At 38.6% G+C, this 20,395-nt stretch overlaps 1 protein-coding gene across 1 annotated transcript; it reads left to right on the top strand.

Annotated features, from left to right (window-relative positions):
- Positions 1–1,134: 1,134 nt before the first annotated feature.
- On the top strand, positions 1,135–18,126 carry LOC132835395 (nephrocan-like). The gene is made up of 4 exons (XM_060854825.1): positions 1,135–1,302; positions 7,834–7,968; positions 12,974–13,875; positions 17,634–18,126. Exons 1-4 carry the CDS (start codon positions 1,135–1,137, stop codon positions 18,094–18,096), a joined length of 1,668 nt encoding a protein of 555 aa, XP_060710808.1. The 3' UTR covers positions 18,097–18,126.
- Positions 18,127–20,395: the final 2,269 nt, after the last annotated feature.

Consider the following 20,395-nt stretch of genomic DNA (forward strand, 5'->3'; position numbering starts at 1 on the left):
CAATGATTCTATGATTCCATAACTGGGTTCAAGTTCCACATGTTCCAGAGGTGTTCAAAACCTCTCTGAGCAGGATAATTAGGAAAATATCTGCAGACTTTGAGGGGGCACTGAGGACACACAGATTCAAATGGCAAATCTACATAAATGTTGAGATCATCATGTTATAATGAGGCATGCAGGGTATGGACACAGCACTATGAATTTATGTAATGATTCTATGCCAGAAAAATGGGCTTTGTGGGCAGAGTATGCAAACAATTCAGAGAAAGCAACACCAACCTCAGGTTTGAATGAAAAGCCACTGTACTCAAAACATTAACTTTGCTTTTTTTGTCCCACAGACCTGTGGAGTTTCTTCAGCAATTTCTGTTTTGTTTCAAATCTCCAGCAACGACAGGTCTTTATTAACATGACATGAAACCGGAGCTTTCTGGCTTTGTCTCCTGAATGTTCTTGCATAGAAACACTGACATCAAGCTAATGTTCTTCTCTGACCACTGCCTCCTGTTGGGCGACTGTCATCTACAAGTCAACCAGCAGCTGACAACAGAACGTAGAAACTGAATGTGAAACTTTTGACCCCAGGAATCATCGAGGAACTCAAAAGGGACTACAAAAGTTTAACAAGTGTGAAGCGCCTCTTTGAGTCTCCAGCTAACTGGTGGGAAACAGTCAATGGGAACATCATGAGATTATTCATCCTCAAAGGTGTTCAGAAGATGAGAGAGAGAGATGGGGACAACTGTCTTTGCCTCAGAAGCCTCCACAATAATCTTCCAGGTCAGGGTCTGCTCTGTGCAGAAGGTGCGTAGGGAGGACTCTGATCATTAGCCTGAAGGAAGAAGATGGCTCAGTAATGTCATCTCAATCAACATTTAAGAAGTATTTGGATGGGTATATGAATAGGAAGGGTTTGTAGAGGTATGGGCCGGGTGTTGGCAGGTGGGACTAGATTGGGTTGGGATATCTGGTCAGCATGGACAGGTTGGACTGAAGGGTCTGTTTCCATGCTGTACATCTCTATGGCTCTATGTCAGTCTGACATACTGAGGATCAGGAAATTCTTTTGTGTCAGATTGTATGACATGCAGTCCACAGACAGTGTAGCCACCCAGCATCCTGTCCTCTATCATGGAGGTCTTAGATGGCAGTCCATGGGAGAGACTGGACCATCAGTTGTCTTTTAATGAGCTGGCCAAGGCCATCAAGTCTTTTGAAATGAAGATAGCTCCAGGAAGCAACACCTTACCAGCCAAGTTATACTTTGTGGGACTTGATTGTCCAGGAACTGCTGGAAGTGTAAGATCATATGCTTCAATCAGGTGGCATGTGTAAATCCATGAGAAAGGTATCAATGCACTCATCTGCAAGCTTAAGGAGGAGGAGGAGGAAATTAGAAATTACCGACTATTCTTACTATTGCATGCAGGTTACAAAACTCTGTCTAAGGTCAAGTGGGTCAGGTCTGCTGTGGGATTGGCGATTCATTTGACAGCCTTGTGTTCCTCAGGGATACAATGGCATACACGTAGGAAAGGGGCTGGATGCCTGCCTCATTAACCTGGACTAGGCGAAGGCCTTTGACAGGATATCACACGCATACATGTGGTATATGGTCTCCAAAATGGGCTTTGGGCAGGAACTCCTCAATTGAATCAGACTGCTCTACACTAACATCATTAGTGCAGACTCAACCAAAGGGTAGGAATCAGAAAACTTCTCAAACAGATACGGGGTCTGGCAAGGCTGCCCAGTCTCTGCTGCCTTGTTTCTGTACCTTCCTGAGTCCGTCAGGAATGATACAAGCCTGGGAGGGGTAAGTATTCTGCAGATCAAAGTTTGCCTGTGCATAGTTGACATCACAATTTTCTGCTTGGATCCACTGTCAGTGCGCAGACTCTGCATGTGACAAGTTCAAACTGGCCTTGGGAGCCAAGGTGAATCAAGGCAAGAGTGATGTCATGTTCTTTGCAACTGGGCTGACCAATCCGTTATCCCTTTCACCATCAAGACAAATTATCTGAAGGTACTTTGGAGGGTAGAGGGCATTTGCAAAATCTTGGGAGGAGCCAAGGTGAGGCATAATTAGGATTATGGGAGCATCACTCCCTCTCCATTGCAGGTAAAAACATGGTCATTGGTGTTGCTGTGTGTGGGACAGGTCTGGCCTATTCCCCAAGTCTGCCCTATTGCAGTCCCCGAGCCATCTGGAGGGAAGAGGCTGTCACACATCTCCTTCTGGAATGTCACTTTGCAAAGAAGATCAGGAAAGAGATGCAGTGGTACTTGTTGAGGTTTGTCCCAAGCAACTCCATGACGGAGGACCTTGTGCTCTCTAGGCTGGTCCCTGGGACATTCGCTGAAACAAACATTGGCTGCACCTGGAGGACCATCAACTCAGTAAAAGATGCTCTTTGGTCTGCCTGAACATGTTGGTATTCCAACGTAAAGAGATGGGCTCAACCAAGTGTTGCAATTTGGCACATTCCAAAGCCCCAAACTATATATTGAGGGATATGTAGTTAAAGCTAAGGGCAGCTGTCATGAAGGTGCAGTGGGGAAAGGCCACTGTCTAAGGTCTTTCTGCTGATATATAATGAGGGTTTGTTGAGTTATAAGACTCTCTCTTTGCCTCATGTTCTGCATGAGAAATGCCTTTGGTTTTTGCAACTGCAGGAATGTCAAATTTGAATATTTGTTTTTCTTGATATACAACTTCTTTTCAGAATCTCTTTAGCATCTGTGAATGTCAATAAACATTTTTTATGAATAAAGTATATTTTTGCAATTTAAAAATCAGATGAGAATTCCTGTATCTATCTACCCACAACACAAAAAATGTAAAACTTTCTTTGTATCTATTGAAATCTATTTTTAAGTCTCTTTGTCCCCACTTATAAAAATAGATTAGAATTTATTACAGTGTATATCAAAAAATCCCCTTCATGGTTGTGGAGGTAAAAGCTTCTTTGATAAAGGGAACAGTTCAGTTGATGATTCATTGCAAAGGGAATAACCCAGATATTGTAGTGGTGATAATAATGAAACTCAGTGTTCACTTACATTATAATTTGAAACTCCACTAAAGTCCACATCTGTTAACACTGTCAGGGATTCTACTCTTCTCCGTGTGGTGCACTGTTTAAGTTCCCACAGACTGTAATCAATTGGCAAACAGTGAACTGATAAAACCTGCTCTTTCACGCTGTCTTTCTATAAAAACCCTTGATAAAGTTAATTTGTTTTCTCAGATGTGACTGCTTGAAACAGCACTGAGTTCATAATTATTGCTAAATAGCATTTTCTCAAATTCTGAAAAACAAATCTATAAAAATAAAATTTAAGATATAATTTTGTTTCTAACCTAACCACCCAGTTACAACAATGTATTTGACTCTGTGATATTAAAAAGTGAAGAAAATCAGTGCATTTTACTTCCTGATTTGCGATCTGTGAAATTACTTCGATATGGCTCCTTACCCAGCTTAATGGTGTCACTACTGCTGGATACCTCAAGATCCTCTTGATTTGACTTCAGATTCAAACTTTATCTTGGGAAAAATGCAAATCCTGCAAAATGCTAGATTTTAAGAAGAAGTTGGCTTGATGTGAGTAATGAATGCCATCACATTGCAACTCAATATCTGGACCATGAATGTACTGAATGAAAAATGCAAAGGCCAGAAAATCAACTGTTTGAAACAAAGTTGTAAGCAACTTGAAGGAGATGTTTTCCACTGAAGAAAGTAGTGTTTGAAAGAAGTAGGGAAATGTAGACAATGAAGGAAACAAAATAGTGAATATATAGGTCTTCTCCAAGACCTGGGAGTAGACAGCCATATGGGACAGGGAGAAAGGGATGGTGGAGATCAGAATCAAAGAGTATGGTGCTGAAAAAGGAAGATGAAAAGTCAAGAGAATGGTGCCAAGTTGGAAGTTAGCGTGTAGAGGTTGGTGTGCCAAACTACCACCAGTGTCCCCCCACTTTGTCTGCTGATTTAATGGTGAGATTGGAGTTGAAACGAATTGAGTGGAGGGCTGCATGTTGTGAGGGTGAGAGGTTAGAGTGGGTGAAGGGGGTGGACAGGTCCCCCTTCCACCGCTGTCAATGTCAAGCGGTGAATAGTTCAGTGCACCAAACTACCACTATGGCCTCCATGTCTGCTAGTTTAGCGGTGGAGAGGTCAGCGCTCAGCACCGCCCTCTTGGCTTGTCCTACCTTCCAACTTCCTTCCCACCTATACACTCCAACCTCCTCTCCAACCTATCACCCTCACCCCCACCTCTATCTACCTATCACATTCTCAGCTACATTCCCCCCAGCCCTACCTCCTTTCCATTTATGTCTCAGCCCCATCGGGTCACCCCCTCATTCCCGATGAAGAGCTTATGCTCAAAACATCAATTCTGCTGCTCCTCAGATGCTGCCTGACCGGCTGTGCTTTTCCAGCACAACACTCATCAAGCCACATGGGACAGCAAATTTAAGGGATATCTGTAAATATAGTTGACAGAATTTATATGCAGAAGTAGGTTTAGTGTATATCATGTCATAAAGATATACTTAACATCAAAAATTATTGTGTATATTTACTGACTGAAATCTACTTAAGTTTTAGTACAGAATCTTAATGAGTTAAAACAGAGAAACAGAGTTATGTTTTGAGTCCTACATGACTCTATTTCAAAAAGGAGTAAATCTATTTCTGTTACCACAGATGTTACCAGACCTGTTAAGTTTCTCTAGCATTTTCTATTTGTATCTCAAACAATGTACTCTAGCTAAGAAAGGAATTTGTAATTTGTCCAGCATAATCTAACCATGTAAGCCATAAGCCTTGAATCCAATAGCCATGATCCAAAATTTGGTGGACCAGTCAGTTGGAGAGAGAAGTTTATATGATAAGTCATTTAAATCTTTTTTTGTGATTAAGAACTTGCTTTATTTCAGGCCACAGAACAGATGCGGAAGAGATGCTGAAGAGGTTGAATCCTGAGTGGGCCATTGGCTCTTTTATTCTCTTCATCCATCTGCAAGTTTAGTCTCTGTCTGCTGAGTGACTGTCCACCCACCACAAACAGAATATACAGAAGTAATCCATAACAAATATCTATTGTCCATCAGCATATTTTAATCATTTCAGTGTTAAATTCAGAAGGGCAATTGAGATGAGCCTGAAAACAAATATTCATATACCTTTTACTTATAAGACAGCTTAAGGAATTCTCCCAAACTGTAGCTTGCTGGTATATGTGAATATTGGTGTGTGTGTGTGTGAAAATCAGAACCTTTTTTAAAAATTATTTTGATGAAACTAGGTAAATCATTTAGTGCTAATGTAATTGGCCAAGTCTCCAAGTAGTGAAACTTTCTGCTCTGGGACATAGGTTCAATCTAACCACAGCACCTGGTGGAATTAAATTCAATTAATAAAATCTTAAATTGAAAGCTACTTGCAGTAATGGTGACCATGAAACTAGCATTAATTACTGCAAAACCTGTCTTGTTCACTCATGTCATCCAGGAAGGAAATTTGCTGACTCCCCCTGGTCTGGCCCCAGATCAACAGCAACGTGGTTGATTCTTAACTGGCCTCTGAAATTTCATGGACAAGAAAAGGCTGAGAACCCTATTCACTTCAAGGGTGTTTAAGGTTGGGCATCAAATACTGGCCTTACTCATCATGCCCACATCAGATGAAAAAAAATTAAAATATTTGGATGAGATATATGTGCAAGGCTAACTGCTGATCTTCTAAATGAAGGTAAGCATTTTTCTCATCCTCCTCAATTCACATTTCTAGGACAGACTGCTAACAGATAGTACTTGGACACTGTAAACACTGTAAGTAGTTTCAATTTGCATGTGTGAATTTAGAGTCAGCACCATGCTTGATATTTCCACTAACTTGATTTGGAGATGCCGGTGGACTTCGGGACAGGCAGCAGAGGAACATGGATGAGCAGAGGCTGATAGTTAAGTTCGGTACCCATACGGAGGGCCTCAACCAGGACCTTGGGTTCATGTCACATTACAGGTGATCACCATTGCACTATTCACACACAGAGATATTCCTACACACACACACTCTCACATACACATGGACACAGGTACACACAGACGCGCACACAGACACCCACACACACCCTTATAGACACACACACTCCCACGCTCACACATGCATCCCTCGCAGACTTAAGACACTCTGCACCCACTACACACACACACACACACACTTTCTCACACTCATAACCCCCACTCCAGACAGACAGACAAAGACCCACATGCACACATATATTTTGTGGGGTGAATTTGTATTGCACAGTTACATTGCACTTTGCTCAAAAATTGCATACATTCAATGTAGAACTCTGAGCTAAAAAACTGCAGGAATTTATGTAAAACACTGTTATCTCACTTATTAGATTAGAATCAATCTAAACATCAGGTCATAGACAGACAACATAGGGGGCTAACACCTTCAACATATTGTCTAGCTATCACCATTGTTTAGCAGCTCACCGGAGACTGCAACTTTAAAAAGAAGGGGTTTGTGATTTACACATGAAAGAAGTGAAACTATCACTGTATTCTAACAGTTGAAAGGCTTAACGGACAATCAATTTTTCAATGTATAATTTCAGTTACATCACACTGCAAATTTTTGCTATAAATTCTGTGTTACGATCGATTCCTCCACAATCACCTGATGAAGGAGCGTCGCTCCGAAAGTTAGTGTGCTTCCAATTAAACCTGTTGGACTATAACTTGGTGTCGTGTGATTTTTAACTTTGTCCACTAACTTGGTTTGATTTCAGTGAAATTAGGCTCAATATGTAGAATTTAAAAAATATTTCATACTGATGTAATTGTAATTATTGTATAGATTCCGAATTATCCGTTGGGTTCACGGGTATGATGATAATAGAATTTAGAATTGATGAGAATGTAATGAGTCAGTAATTGACCGTGATATCTAACACATGAAATTGCAACGATCACAAATATTCAGTATCCAGAATCTTTCCTCTCATTCCCAGCTAGAGATGCTAAAACTGCGCCTTGCAGTTCAGCTGGCTAGAATTCCGGATTCTTCTTCGACACTTTTAAATGCAACGAGGGTTAATGACGAGGTGTACTTTTCCCTTTAAATTGTAAGGGACACAAATTCATTCCCTCTAATCTTAAAACTTTGCAGCTCACCTGTAGACCCCAGCCACCTGTGGCAACAAATGTTATTGGGCTTTTGTTTACCTCTGCAGGTTAGAAAGCACAGCGAGGTGCTGGAATGTAATATGATTGTAACTATACAAAGTGGTGTTATCTCAACGTTACAGCAGAAACAGGTCAGAATCGAAAAAGAAAACCAAACGGAATGTTCCTGTTTGCAGATGGACATCCCACACAATAGCCAATTGAGTAATATGGCCACAACGTTTCTGTTAGCACTACGCTTCTTTGCAAATATCAGGGCAATATACCATTCTCTGGTATTGGCTTTTCCGTTTGTAACAAAACGTTTGCTTACTTTTTAAGCCAGATAACATAGTTTTCAGGTATTCTTTTGATCGATGTTTTCTATCAAGCAGACATGCTCATTCTATGAGCGTCTGATGTTTAAAAAGGGGGGAGATACAAAGACACTTTTTTCTCTCTCGAAGTTGAAACAGATTCTTTCGAGGGAAAGCAGAACTCCTTCCGCATTAATCTCGATTTCTCTGCTTGGTAGACTGAGTCACCAATAGATAATATTGGGAGCTCTTGAATGCATGAAAAAAATGTTATTAATTTATTTGCTTTCAATTTTGCCTTTTCTGATGTTCTGCCAGAGCGACTGCCCCACGAGATGTGTCTGCGACCCCTCCAAATCGGTGCAATGCTACAGAGTTACAACAGTGCCCAAAGCCATCCCATCCGATACCAGGAAACTGCACCTCGGGCACAACAACATCAAGCAGCTGCGGGTGAGAGAAAGACCCTCACTGAGTTTGTCAGCATCATTTTGCACAGGTTTTGAAAAGCAGGATTTTGGTTTTGTTCATAATCATGATATCGATGTGAGTTTAGTGTCATCCATTTGCATTGATTTATTTCGTTTCCTACATTCAATTGTAGTTTTAACATTAAATTGTGAGCGGGTTTGTGTTTCGGTGCGTTGGAATGAATTACAATTTCCAATTCTTGAGGTAAATGTTCTTTAAAGCTTCGGACTTGCTAAATTCAATTTGCAGGATGAATTAAGACTGGTAATGTTTTTGTGAGTATTGTAGAAAGTCTGAATGCAGTAAATGAGATGACGTTTTGAAACAAATGTGTAAGATGTAAAAAAAAATCGCATTAAATGACTTTCCCTAGAGCAATAAAATCACAAAAAAAGTGCTGCTTTTAGGCATCAGAATCTGCCTGTAAATGCAGAGCAGATGGGTGGGAGTTTATAAAATTGAGTTAGATTTTTTTTGCTCCTAGATTTTCGATTTTTACGCAAGAAGCAAATATTTTTTGAGCCAGGATTATGTTCTCACTTTATACAAAAACTTTTACAATGGTGGTATTTAGTGCAGACACATTGATAATTTCTCTCATTATCCTCATGCAAAAGCACTTGATCAGTGACAGATTAAAGTGCTAATCTGAATATTCTTATTCACTTCTAGCATGCTTTTTGAAGATGATTAAATACAGGGAAATCAAATTTATATTTGAATATATCCAAGGAAGATGACTATTAGGGTCTTGATGTATATTCTGGCTTTTGGAAGGATCTAGTAATTGTCATGCTGTTTGCTCTCTGTCTCTTTCCAATTAACTTCTACCCTTTACAAAGTTATCCACATTCTCTGAAAAAGAACTACCGATTTTGCCTCAACTATTCCCTTTAGCACTTTACACCTCAACAATTCATAACCTCCCTGCTCACTCTTCATTGCAATTTTAAAGTGATAGCCTCTTATTGTTGTCTAGCTAATGAAAGTCTATTTTTCTAGTAATTCTTACAAAGCCTTTCCTATTTTTTAAACAGATCAATTAAGTCTCCTTAGTACATAAAACATTCAAATTAGGAGCAATAGTCAGGCCCTCCTGTCTGCTCCACCATTCAATAAGTTCATGGCTGATCTGATTATAACCTCACGTATACATTCCCTCTTACTTCTGATTAACTATTTATCTCCTTGATTAACAAAAATCTATTTACCTCTACCAGATAGAGTAATAGAGTCATACAGTGCAGAACCAAGTCCTTTGGTTCAACTCACCTATGCCAACCAGACATCCGAATCTGACCTCATCCCATTTGTCAGCATTTGGCCCATATCCCTCCAAACCCTTCCTATTAATATATGCATCCAAATGTTTTTTAAATGTTGCAATTGTACCTGCTTCCACCGCTTTCTCTGGCTGCTCAATCCATACACACACAATTCCCTTTCCGTTCAACCAATCCATGCCAGCAGTGTTCCCAAACTAAATTAGTCCCTCCTGCCGGTGCTTGGCCCACATCCCTCCAAACATTTCTTCTTTATGTACTTATTCAAATGCCTTTTAGATGTTGTAACTGTACTTGCTACCACCACTTCCTCTGGATGTTCATTCATACACCGTTAAAAATCACACAACACAGGTTATAGTTCAACAGGTTTAATTGGAAGCACTCTCCTTCATCAGGTGATTGTCAGACTCTTTCAAAGCATCGCTCCGAAAGCTAGTGTGCTTCCAATTAAACCTGTTGGACTATAACCTGGAGTTGTGTGATTTTTAACTTTGTACACCCCAGTCCAACACTGGCATCTCCAAATCATTCATACACCAACCACTCTCTGTGTAAAATGTTGTCCCTCACGTACTTTTCAAATCTTTCTCCTCTCACCTTAAACATATGCCCCTTATTTTGCACTCCCCCACCCCATGACAAAGACCCTTGTTATTCACCTTATCAATGCCTCTCATTATATTATAAACCTCAGTAAGGTCACCACTGAACCTTCTACACTCTAGTGAAAAAATTCTCTGCCTTTCCAGACTATTTTTATATCTCAAACACTCCATTCCTGGCAACATCCTGGTAAATCTTTTCTGAACCTTCTCCAGTTTAATAATATCTTTCCTATAACACCACATTCATTATTAAATTTAAATTTAAATCATCTATATACTCAGAGAGAAAAGCTGAAGCTATCACTTACAAGTCTCTTTAAACCAAGCAGGATCCATTTATTATAATCATTTTGTCATCATATAATCTGTCTCATAATTTCTTATTTATGCAATTACATTTTTCTATACTATGCACTTGACTTATTGCAATGACAAATGCTTGATGTACATCTATTGCCTTCCCAACATGTATACAGATAAAACTGATAAAATCATGGAACTTTCAGCACAGAAGGATATCTTGCAGCATAATGTTTCTTTGCTGCCTTTTGTTGAAAAGAGTTATCAAACTAAACTCACTCGCTTGGTCTTTTTGACAATTTTCTCCTCCAGTATATATTCAATTCTGTTTTGCAAGTTACGACCGAATATATTCTAGGTTTTTCTATGTTCAGACATTATAAAAAAGTAAGCTAATGGTGAGAATGAAGTTCAGTGGTTGCACATGAGCACAAACCTACACCAGAAGTAGGATGGGAGAAAGATGTGCTGAGATTTGTAAACAAAACTGCTGAATTATGCACATCAAAAGACTGCCTGGTAAAGGGTATAGTGATATCACAGTGGAAGTCAATGAGAATGGGTTAATGGTCAAATGACTGGTGACATTTTAAATGCATTGTGAAATAGCTATGGACAAGCAAAACACTGATTCATGAGGTCAAGGGTATGCCAAAAAAAGGTTGTAAAATCTGCAACTTAGGACCCAGATTAAGTTCAGTGTTCCAATGTCACCGCATTCATTTTGTCTTTTGGAGTATTTTCTTGTTAACCAATAGAAATTGTCCTTTCTCAAGTACTGTACTTTCAGATAATGCATGTCTGTCTTTTCCGGAGAACTCCCAAAATTCAGCTAATGCAGTGATTGACCTGCCAAAAATATCAAGTGACTATACAGTTAAATGAATTCAGGAAAAAAACTTGCAAGATGAAATGCTTGGAGTAGGCATAATATATTATGCAAGTCAAATAAACTTAAAAGCACAGCATATTTAAGTGGAAAGTTATCTTTTATTCCAAATTTCTTGTTTGTTCACTTTCTCTAGTTTTATTCCTATATCCTTTTACACCTTTCAGTCATTTTGTCCATAACATCTACCTCTTGCTCACTCAACCCTGCTTCCATGAAACTGCTGTGATTTCTGGAAAAAGGGCTGGGGGTATTGGGTTTATTTTAGTTTTTCTTCATTTGTACTTTTCTTTAACCTAATGTTATATTAATGTGATTGGAATAAACCAAGATTAACTCTTGGTGCAAGGTAATCACTGCTGACTAAAATTACACGTCAGTGTCTATTTTCACACAACACCAGGTTATAGTTCATCAGGTTTAATTGGAAGCACACTAACTTTCGGAGCGACGCTCCTTCATCAGATGATGGTGGAGGGCTCAATCCTAACACACAGAATTTATAGCAAAAATTTACAGTGTGATGTAGCTGAAATTACACATTGAAAAATTGGTTGTCTGTTTAGCCTTTCATCTGTTCGAATAGTGATAGTTTCACTTCTTTCATGTGTAAATCACAAAACCTTTTTTTAAAAAAAGTTGCATTCTTGGGTTAGCTGTTAACAATGGTGATAGCTAGACAATATGTTGAAGGTGTTGGCCCCCTGTGTTCTCTGTCTATGCCATGATGTTTAGATTGATTCTAATTTAAAAAGTGAGATAACGGAGTCTTACATAAATTCATGTAGTTTTTGAGCTCAGAGTTCTACATGAATGCATGCAGTTTTTGAGCAAAGTACAATGTAATCCTGAAAGTACAAATTCACCCCACAAAATATATGTGTGCATGTGGGTCTTTGTCTGTCTGTGTGTGTGTGTGTGTCTGTCTGGGTTGGGGGTTGTGAGTGTGAGAAAGTGTGTGTGTATGTGTAGTGAGTGCAGAGTGTCTTAAGTCTGTGAGGGGGTGCAGGTATGAGTGTGGGAGTGTGTGTGTCCGTAAGGGTGTATGTGGGTGTCTGTGTACGCATCTGTGTGTATGTGTGTCTGTGTGTATGTGTGTATAGGAGTGCGTGTGTGTGTATAGGAGTGCGTGTGTGTGTGAGAGAGTGTGTGTGTGTGTGTGTAGGAGTATCTGTGTGTGTGTGTAGTGCAATGGTGGTCACCTGTAATGTGACATGAACCCAAGGTCCCGGTTGAGGCCCTCCCTATGGGTACTGAACTTAGCTATCAGCCTCTGCTCGGCCACTTTTCTCTGCTGCCTGTCCCGAAGTCCACCTTGGAGGATGGTCACCCGAAGGTCCGAGGCTGAATGTCCTGGACCATTGAAGTGTTCCCCAACTGGGAGGGAATCCTCCTGTCTGTTGATTGTTGTGCGGTGCCCATTCATCCGTTGTCGTAGCCTTTGCTCAGTTACCCCAGTGTACCATGCCTCCAGGCATCCTTGCCTGCAACATATAAGATAGACAACATTGGCTGAGTCACATGAGTACCTGCCATGTACAAGGTGGGAGGTGTCCCCACACATAATGGTGGTATCTATGTCCACACTCTGACACGTCTTGCAGCATCTACCGTGGCAGGGTTGTATGGAGTTGTCCTGAGAGCCGGGCAGCTTGCTACAAACAACGATCTGTTTGAGGTTTGGCGGTTGGTTAAAGGTAATGGAGGTGTGGGGAAGGTCTTGGTGAGGTGCTGTTGGTGAGGAGCCCTCCAATATCACTGATGAAGATGCTTCGCTCCGAAAGCTAGTGTGCTTCCAATTAAACCTGTTGGACTATAACCTGGTGTTGTGTGATTTTTAACTTTGTACACCCCAGTCCAACAACGGCATCTCCAAATAGTGTCTATCTTGTATTCATTTTTTGCAGGCATCAGATTTTGGTGGACTTTATGGCATTGAAGAGCTTGCACTATCTTCATGTGGAATGGAAGCAACGGAGGCACACACATTTTCAACCCTGACAAATCTGAGGACCTTAGAACTGTGGAAGAATAAGTTAAGGAGTGTTCCTAGTAAGCTTCCCTCCAATGTGGAAGTGTTGAAACTGGGTAATAATCGGATTCAGGCATTATGTGAGACTGACTTTGAAGGTTTGGCAAAACTGAAAATCCTTGACCTGCAAAATAATAAGATCTCCAAAATACATTCTCGTGTTTTGTCATCTGCTCTTAAACTGGAGAGTCTCATTTTGGATAGTAATAGTCTTGAGCTACTGTCAGGACCATTAAAACTTCCTTATCTGAAACGTTTAAGCATGCAAAATAACAGGCTGTCTTCCCTACCTTCAAATTTTTTCAGTTTTTTACCATCCCTGCGCTTTCTTAGTTTGTCAGGAAATATGTTTTGCAAAATCCCACAAAAAATGCCACCTTTATTGCGGTCCTTAAAGATGGACAAAAATTTGATCAATGAATTGCAGCTACAAGACTTAAACTATCTCAGTTATCTCTTTGAACTCTCCCTGTCTGAAAATCAACTTTCAACAGTGAATGATGCACTGGCTTTGACCAACTTATCCATAGTGGATCTGTCTAAAAATCAACTAAAAGCAGTTCCTTCTAGACTGCCAGCACAACTGCGAATGTTGGATTGCAGTCACAACTTCATACAAAAAATTTCACTGCAAGAATTCTCCAGATTGTGTGAACTGAAACATTTGTTTCTGGAATATAACAACATTACATTTATTGGCATTGATGCATGGCAGCAGTGTTTGCAACTTTCAGACCTTGCACTGGAGCAAAACCAATTGTCATCCTTCCCAAAAGGGTATGTTTGTAGTATTAGGATAGGAGAAGGACAATATTAATGTTCTGAAAGGGTGGAGAGGAATGTTTCTCAATATTAAGTATTTTTACCAATGCATTATCAAGCAGAAAATCACCTTGGAATTAAGAATTTTTCTCAGTTTTACGACCAATTATAATTTCAAACGAGGGTTTATAATTGCACCAAATTGTCTCAAGGAGTGGATGTCCCCACCCCTGTAAGAGGACAATCATATCTAGCAAATTTGATTCAATTATTCAAGAAGGAGGCTAATTGTGTAGATGAAAGTCATGCTATTGATGCAGTTTACAAGATCTTTCACTGCAGACTGGTTAAGAGACTAAGAAACCTGGGAACCAAACGAATTTGGCAAATTGGATCCAAAATTGGCAAGAGACAGGAAGCAGGTGATATTTGAAGAGTGTTTTTGTGACTGGAATGACATACCGTAGGTTTTGATACCTGTTCCTTTGCTATTTGTTATGTAAATTTAATTATCTAGACATGAATGTGGGAGATATAATCAGTAAGTTTGCAGATGACACAAAAATTGGTGTTGGAAATAATGAGGAAGAATACCTCAGATCACAGCATAGTTTGTCAAATGGGCTCATCAGATGAACTGAACAGTGGTAAAGGGAATATAATCCTGAGAAGTGTTAGGTAATGCATCCTGGGAGGTCTACCATCAAGTAATATATTTTAAATGGTAGAATATTATGAAATACAAAGAATCAGAGGGTCCTTGATATACCTGTCCATGGGTTCTTGAAAGCAGCAGGGCAGGTAGATCAGCTGGTTAAGAAGGTATGTAGGATACTTGCCTTTATTGGTCAAGGCATTGAATGTAAAAGCAAAGGAGCTATGATGGAGTTATGTATAATATTAGTTAAGCTAATATTATAGTATTTTGTACAGCTTTGGGTGCCATAGTATAGGAAGAATGGTATTGTACTAGACAGGGTTCAGAAGAGATTCACCAGGATTTTATCTGGGCTGGAGTGTATCAGCTATGAAAAGAGATTAAATAGGCTGGGGTTGTGCCAAGGAGTATCTGATGAAGGTGTACAAAATTCTGAGGGACATAGATAGGGTAGGTAGGGAAAAATTATTCCCCTTAGTAGAGGGGACAAAACCTGGGGGACAACGGTAAGGAGCAAGTGATTTAGAAGGACTTGAGGAAAAGAATTTCACCCAAAGAATTGTGGGTGTCTGGATCTCACTGCCTATAAGTGTGGTAGGGACCGAAACAGTCAAGACATTTAAGAAGTATTTAAATGACCACTTGATATGCCATTGGCATACAAGACTATATATCAAGTGCTAGAAAATTGGTTTAGAATAGATAGATGTTAAATGACTGGCACAGATACAATAGGCTGAAGAGCGTAATTCCATGCTATTTAAAAACCTCTATGATTCTATTAGAAAATAAGGAGGTGTGGGTTTGATGGAGAACAATGAAAGAGAAACATAAATATAAGTCAACTGAAGTTCTTCAATCTTGCTTCTTCCACACAATATAAGACTCAGACAAAATAGTGCTCAAGAGGGCAGAGAACTCCTCTAATGCATTGCATTCACAAGGAACTGAAAAGAAACAGGTTTTCTTTGGGCTACAAATCAATTCTCAGTACAATTAGTTCAATTCATAATTTTGGGATAGAGGAGGGGAGGGGATAAGAGATGCTGAGAGTTAGGTAGTCACTGATGTTATTTCATAAATTGTGCAAAGAAATGTACTTACAGAAAATCACAGGTGTTTATCATCTCACAAACATGCCATTTTAGAAAATTATAGCAATGTTGAAGGAGGAGAGCTGAAAACACTTTTTAAGGTATTGAATTGTGAGAAGTTATCTTGACACAGACATAAATTCACACAATGGGGTTGTTTGGGACCTTGGAAAAGCTTACAACAAAAGATGAATCAGAGAGTTTTGATTTGTCACTAGGGAGGAGTGAGGAGGGCAGGCTGGTAAAATGAACAGGTCAGATTCCTGGCCAATAAGGGGGTATCTATTGCTGAAGGTCTGCAGAAACGCACCAGTGGATGTGTTCTGAAAAATGTGTGAGGCAAAAAGGAACACTGAACAGGAAAAAAAATGATACACCATGTATTAATTATCAAAAACACATTGTGTTCTTCTCTTTATTGTATTCATTTACAAATCTCCTAAAAGGTGGAAAATTTTGAATGGAATTAATGTTGCTACAGAACTGTCTAACAGTAAATGAGGCTTCCATGTATTTTTAAAATTATTTTAAATATGATTTGATAATCCATGGTGGATTTTGCTCATCGCAAAATATGGCACCACAGCACCACCTCCAGACATAATTCTAAAGCGATATTAATAATTTTATACAATTTCATGATATATTCAAAAATTTCAATATTGAAATGTTGCAGATAAGCTTGATGAACTTCCTTGAAATGTGTTTGCTGTTTGTGAACAGTGAAAAGAAATTTAAGCTTCTTAATCACGTTACCTTTCCTTTACCTTTTATCACGAGTTATGTCAACTTCTTTATACCAACTAGCTCAATTGTATGTGTGAAATCTGACTAGTTTCAACTGAGATCTGACTGGATTACTTACCCTCTGACAATGGTGAGTATAAACTTGCTGATGAAATGTGACGTTTCTTTCTATTGCCTGATGACTTAGCAACCTCATGGAATAAGTTACCCGTTCTATCTCCAATTTGTGTATTTTTTATTATTCTTTCATGGATATAGGGGTTGTAGGCAACCCTAATTGTCCTTGAGAAGCCGGTGCTGTTCCATGTTCCTGAATTGCTGCAGGCTATCTGGTGTGAGTATATACACATACACACACACACACACAGTTGTTTACATGGGTGATTATATGATTCCAGCAAGGGTGGTGATATGATTCCTGAAGCTGTCCTCTAGTCCCTCAATTTTCTTTAGAGGATGAGAACACATATTGGATTAACTTTTATGTGGAGATTAATACTTTGAGTGTTGCAATAGCATGTCTTCAATTTTCTTTTTCAAAGCACTCAAGATTTTTCAGTTTGCTTTATGAAATCTGCAGCATCTACAAATAAAGAAGCATTCCTTAAATTCAGCTTATAAAATGATCAAAGAGGTTACAATGCAAGCACCCTTTCAGTATTCCAGGGAACTGTTTTTGACAGAGGTTATAAATTGTGGTGTTCATCAACCTCTTTTGTAAAGATAGTTCCATAAATTTTTTAATGAAAACTTTCTCAAGCTTCTTCATACAAAAATGAAAAGGAATCCAGGAATAACTTGCATAAAAAGGATCTCTACCAAAAGCTGATCATCAGGAGTCTCCCTGAAGAAACACCCTTCTTAGAGACCTTGCAATGACCTTGCTAAATTTTGAAAAAATTATACTGCCCCACACAAGTATCTATTTATCAATTAATCCAAACTACCCTGACTCTGTATCCTATTGTACATTTATCTCAAAATCCTTGTATCTGTTTACGAATGTCTCTGCCGAAGTTTGAAACCATGTAGGTAATGTTGCAGATGAGATGTATTTTCCTCCCTTTGGTTGATTGTGAAGCCTCCCTTGCCACCAATTAATTGTTGGCAACGTGTTTTTGGATCTCCAGCGTAATGGAGACAGCCTATTTATGCTAAAATTACATCCTCCCATTAGTGTTGGTGCAGTAATAATGTCTGTTTACAACTAATAATTGTATATGTTTATCTCATTCTGGGACAAAATTACTATAATTGTTATGCTTTGTCCTTAGGCTTCCTGATACTCTTGTGAGACTAGATCTGAAAGGAAATAACATTACAGACATTTTCAAAGAGTCAGTTGAAAACTTGAAGCGACTGCGAGTTTTGAATCTGCGTAATAACAGGTTGTTATCTCTCACCCCTGATGTGTTTGGATATTTACCTCGACTGAGACAGCTTTACCTGGATGGTAACCCCTGGAACTGCACATGTGACCTCATGAAAATCAGAGTCTTATTGACTGCAAGGCAAGTGGAGATCAAAGGTGGCTACTGTGCAACTCCAGACTATTACCAAGGTGAGACTTGGCTATCTTCCACCAAGATTCTAAACACCTGTGGATATAATACTCTACTTGGTACAAAAGGAAAGGCACTTCTCAAAATTGCTACAAAGACAGCACAGGAAGACGATAGCTCAAATGTTAATGGTCCAGCTGACAATGAAGATTATTATGACTATGATGCAGACTGAAAACCAATAACCAGTCTGACTTAAAATCTGATTGTGTGATGTAATCAATGTTGCATTGGAACCAGGTTCTTAGTCTTCTCGTTGCTTTTTAAGTCTTATATATACTTCTAGAATAGGTAAACATGGTTTGAAGTATCTTCCTTGAATTTGTTATTTGTTGATCTACAATTCAAAAATATTCCGGGTGATTTCCTTTTGTTACTGCATGAATTAGTTATGAGTTGCATCAACATTGATTCAATTCTGCTGAGCAGAAAATGAAGAAGAATCAAAATTATTAGTTTGATATAACTTTTATAATAGGATAATGTTTTGCCTATTTATTTTTTCAAATTTGATGCCAGGCAAATAGTTTTCTTTCATAATTTCAACTGAAATGCCTATTACAATTGCTAATATTGAAGTCAAACAATAGGTATCTTGAATTCAAACCAGAATTTAAATCAATGGCATTACATCATGCAGAACTGGTTTATAACTAGTGGCACAGTTTAACATACATTACTGTTTTAGTTTTATTTTTAAAAAATTACATTAAAATAATGTTATTGTTTCTGCCCATTACTGGTTTACTAATATTGAACAGAATTACAAAGAGCAAAAGGAAACTGAAATCAGCAATGTTGTATTTACTTTGCACTGACCTTGGAATCAAGATTTTCTTATTAAAACATTTTATTTCAAGAAATTATCCATGACCTTGTATGTAAATTACCACAATCTACCTTTAATTCGGCTACTTTTTAAGCATTCCTACAGACATTCAAATATGGAACAAATTAATTAAACTTTTTATTGCATGTAGCAACCAAAATAAGACCCTTCAAGTAAGCAAGTTAGCTAAATTCCATCATTAATTGGGTAATAGCTATAATTCCAAATAACAGCATAGGTCTTTGGATGTCCAGGGTTCGATACTTGTGCAGTGCTGTTCTCCAGATTCCTGCTGCTGAAGAATCCTCAAGTTGAATTCCGGTTGGATTTTCTATCTTGTTAAGCTTATGATATGAACTTTGACACTTCTGAAGTCACCAAGTTCTTAGCTTTCTTTCTTATCAGGAGCAGCTTTTCTGTTCTTTGTGACATGTTGCTTTTAATTCCTTGTCCCTTTATCTCAGGAAACAACTAATTCTAGAAAATCATTGCTGATTATTTAAATCTATGAAAGTTACTGAAGTTCTGACTTGTACAGTATCACATGAAACAAAAGGAAAGCAGAACCTAAAATACAGAAATGTTCAATGTTTAATATTTCACATATTTTGTTTTAAAAATTTACATCAGTTTTCATATTGACCAGTACAGAAGAATGACACTCTATGTTTAGATCAATGGTACCCACTCAAATACTTTTAATAGGTTTATCAGTGTAAATTTCTTCTAACTTGGTCTCTTTTCCAGCTCAATGTCCTGCAGAGGGGAACCTCTGGCATTCAGAAGCAACACTAAGGCTCTTCAATGAATCAGTATCAACAGGATCCAAAAGTGGGGAACATGAATCGGATTTAATTGATTATGGAAAGCCAAATAATGACTGGGAAACATAGAAAGGGTTAAGGAAAAAAATTAAACATTCAAGTCAAAACAAACATTTAAAACTTCCTAATACATATTTTCTTTTGAGGGAATGTGATTGTACACTTTTAAAAGTACCTTTTTTTAGGCCAGCAAGACTGTTCAGTAGAAATTATTGCTAATTATTCTGAAATCTCATATTTTTGAATGCACTAGTCCTAACTTTTTCAACTACTCATAGTGCAGAACAAATGGGTCAATACAGCAAGTTCATACAGTTGACATTATTTTCAGTGACGAGGTTATTGGCAAGGACTGGGACAGAAAACACTATAGAGGAATCAGACAAATCTGACTGCAGCTTCTGCATTTCCATGCACAGCTTTGGCCAGATTTCCTTCAATACAATGTGAGAGCAATGACAGTGTCACCATTGCTTTCATCACAATCTTAAATTGGAAGCCCCCAATTTTGAAGCTATGTAACTGAATCTAGATACCTCCACAACAGTTCTGAAAACTCCTCATAATTTAATACACTAAAGTAAGATTGCTCATTTTTCTAAACAATAATGAGAAGTCCAACTTTTCATCAAAAGCCAACTCTTGCAACTCAGGAATAAACAGATGTAACTATTTCTGAACTGTTTTCAGTGCAGTATATTCTTAAGTAAGGAAATCAAAACCGTAGAGTATTCCAGGTATGGTCCCATCAATACGCCGTATAGGAGTAACAATCTTGATTATTGCTATTACCCAATCCCTTTGTAATAAAGGGCAATACT

The sequence above is a fragment of the Hemiscyllium ocellatum genome, chromosome 3 (genome assembly GCF_020745735.1).
Source record: "Hemiscyllium ocellatum isolate sHemOce1 chromosome 3, sHemOce1.pat.X.cur, whole genome shotgun sequence".
NCBI classification, from domain to species: Eukaryota; Metazoa; Chordata; class Chondrichthyes; order Orectolobiformes; family Hemiscylliidae; genus Hemiscyllium; species Hemiscyllium ocellatum.

Coding starts and splice junctions, on each gene's coding strand:
- LOC132835395 (XM_060854825.1), top strand. CDS start 1,135: ATGGAGGTCTTAGATGGCAGTCCATGGGAGAGACTGGACCATCAGTTG. Junction 1,303..7,833: donor GTCCAGGAACTGCTGGAAGT/GTAAGATCATAT, acceptor ATGTTCTGCCAG/AGCGACTGCCCCACGAGATG. Junction 13,876..17,633: donor TTGTCATCCTTCCCAAAAGG/GTATGTTTGTAG, acceptor CTTTGTCCTTAG/GCTTCCTGATACTCTTGTGA.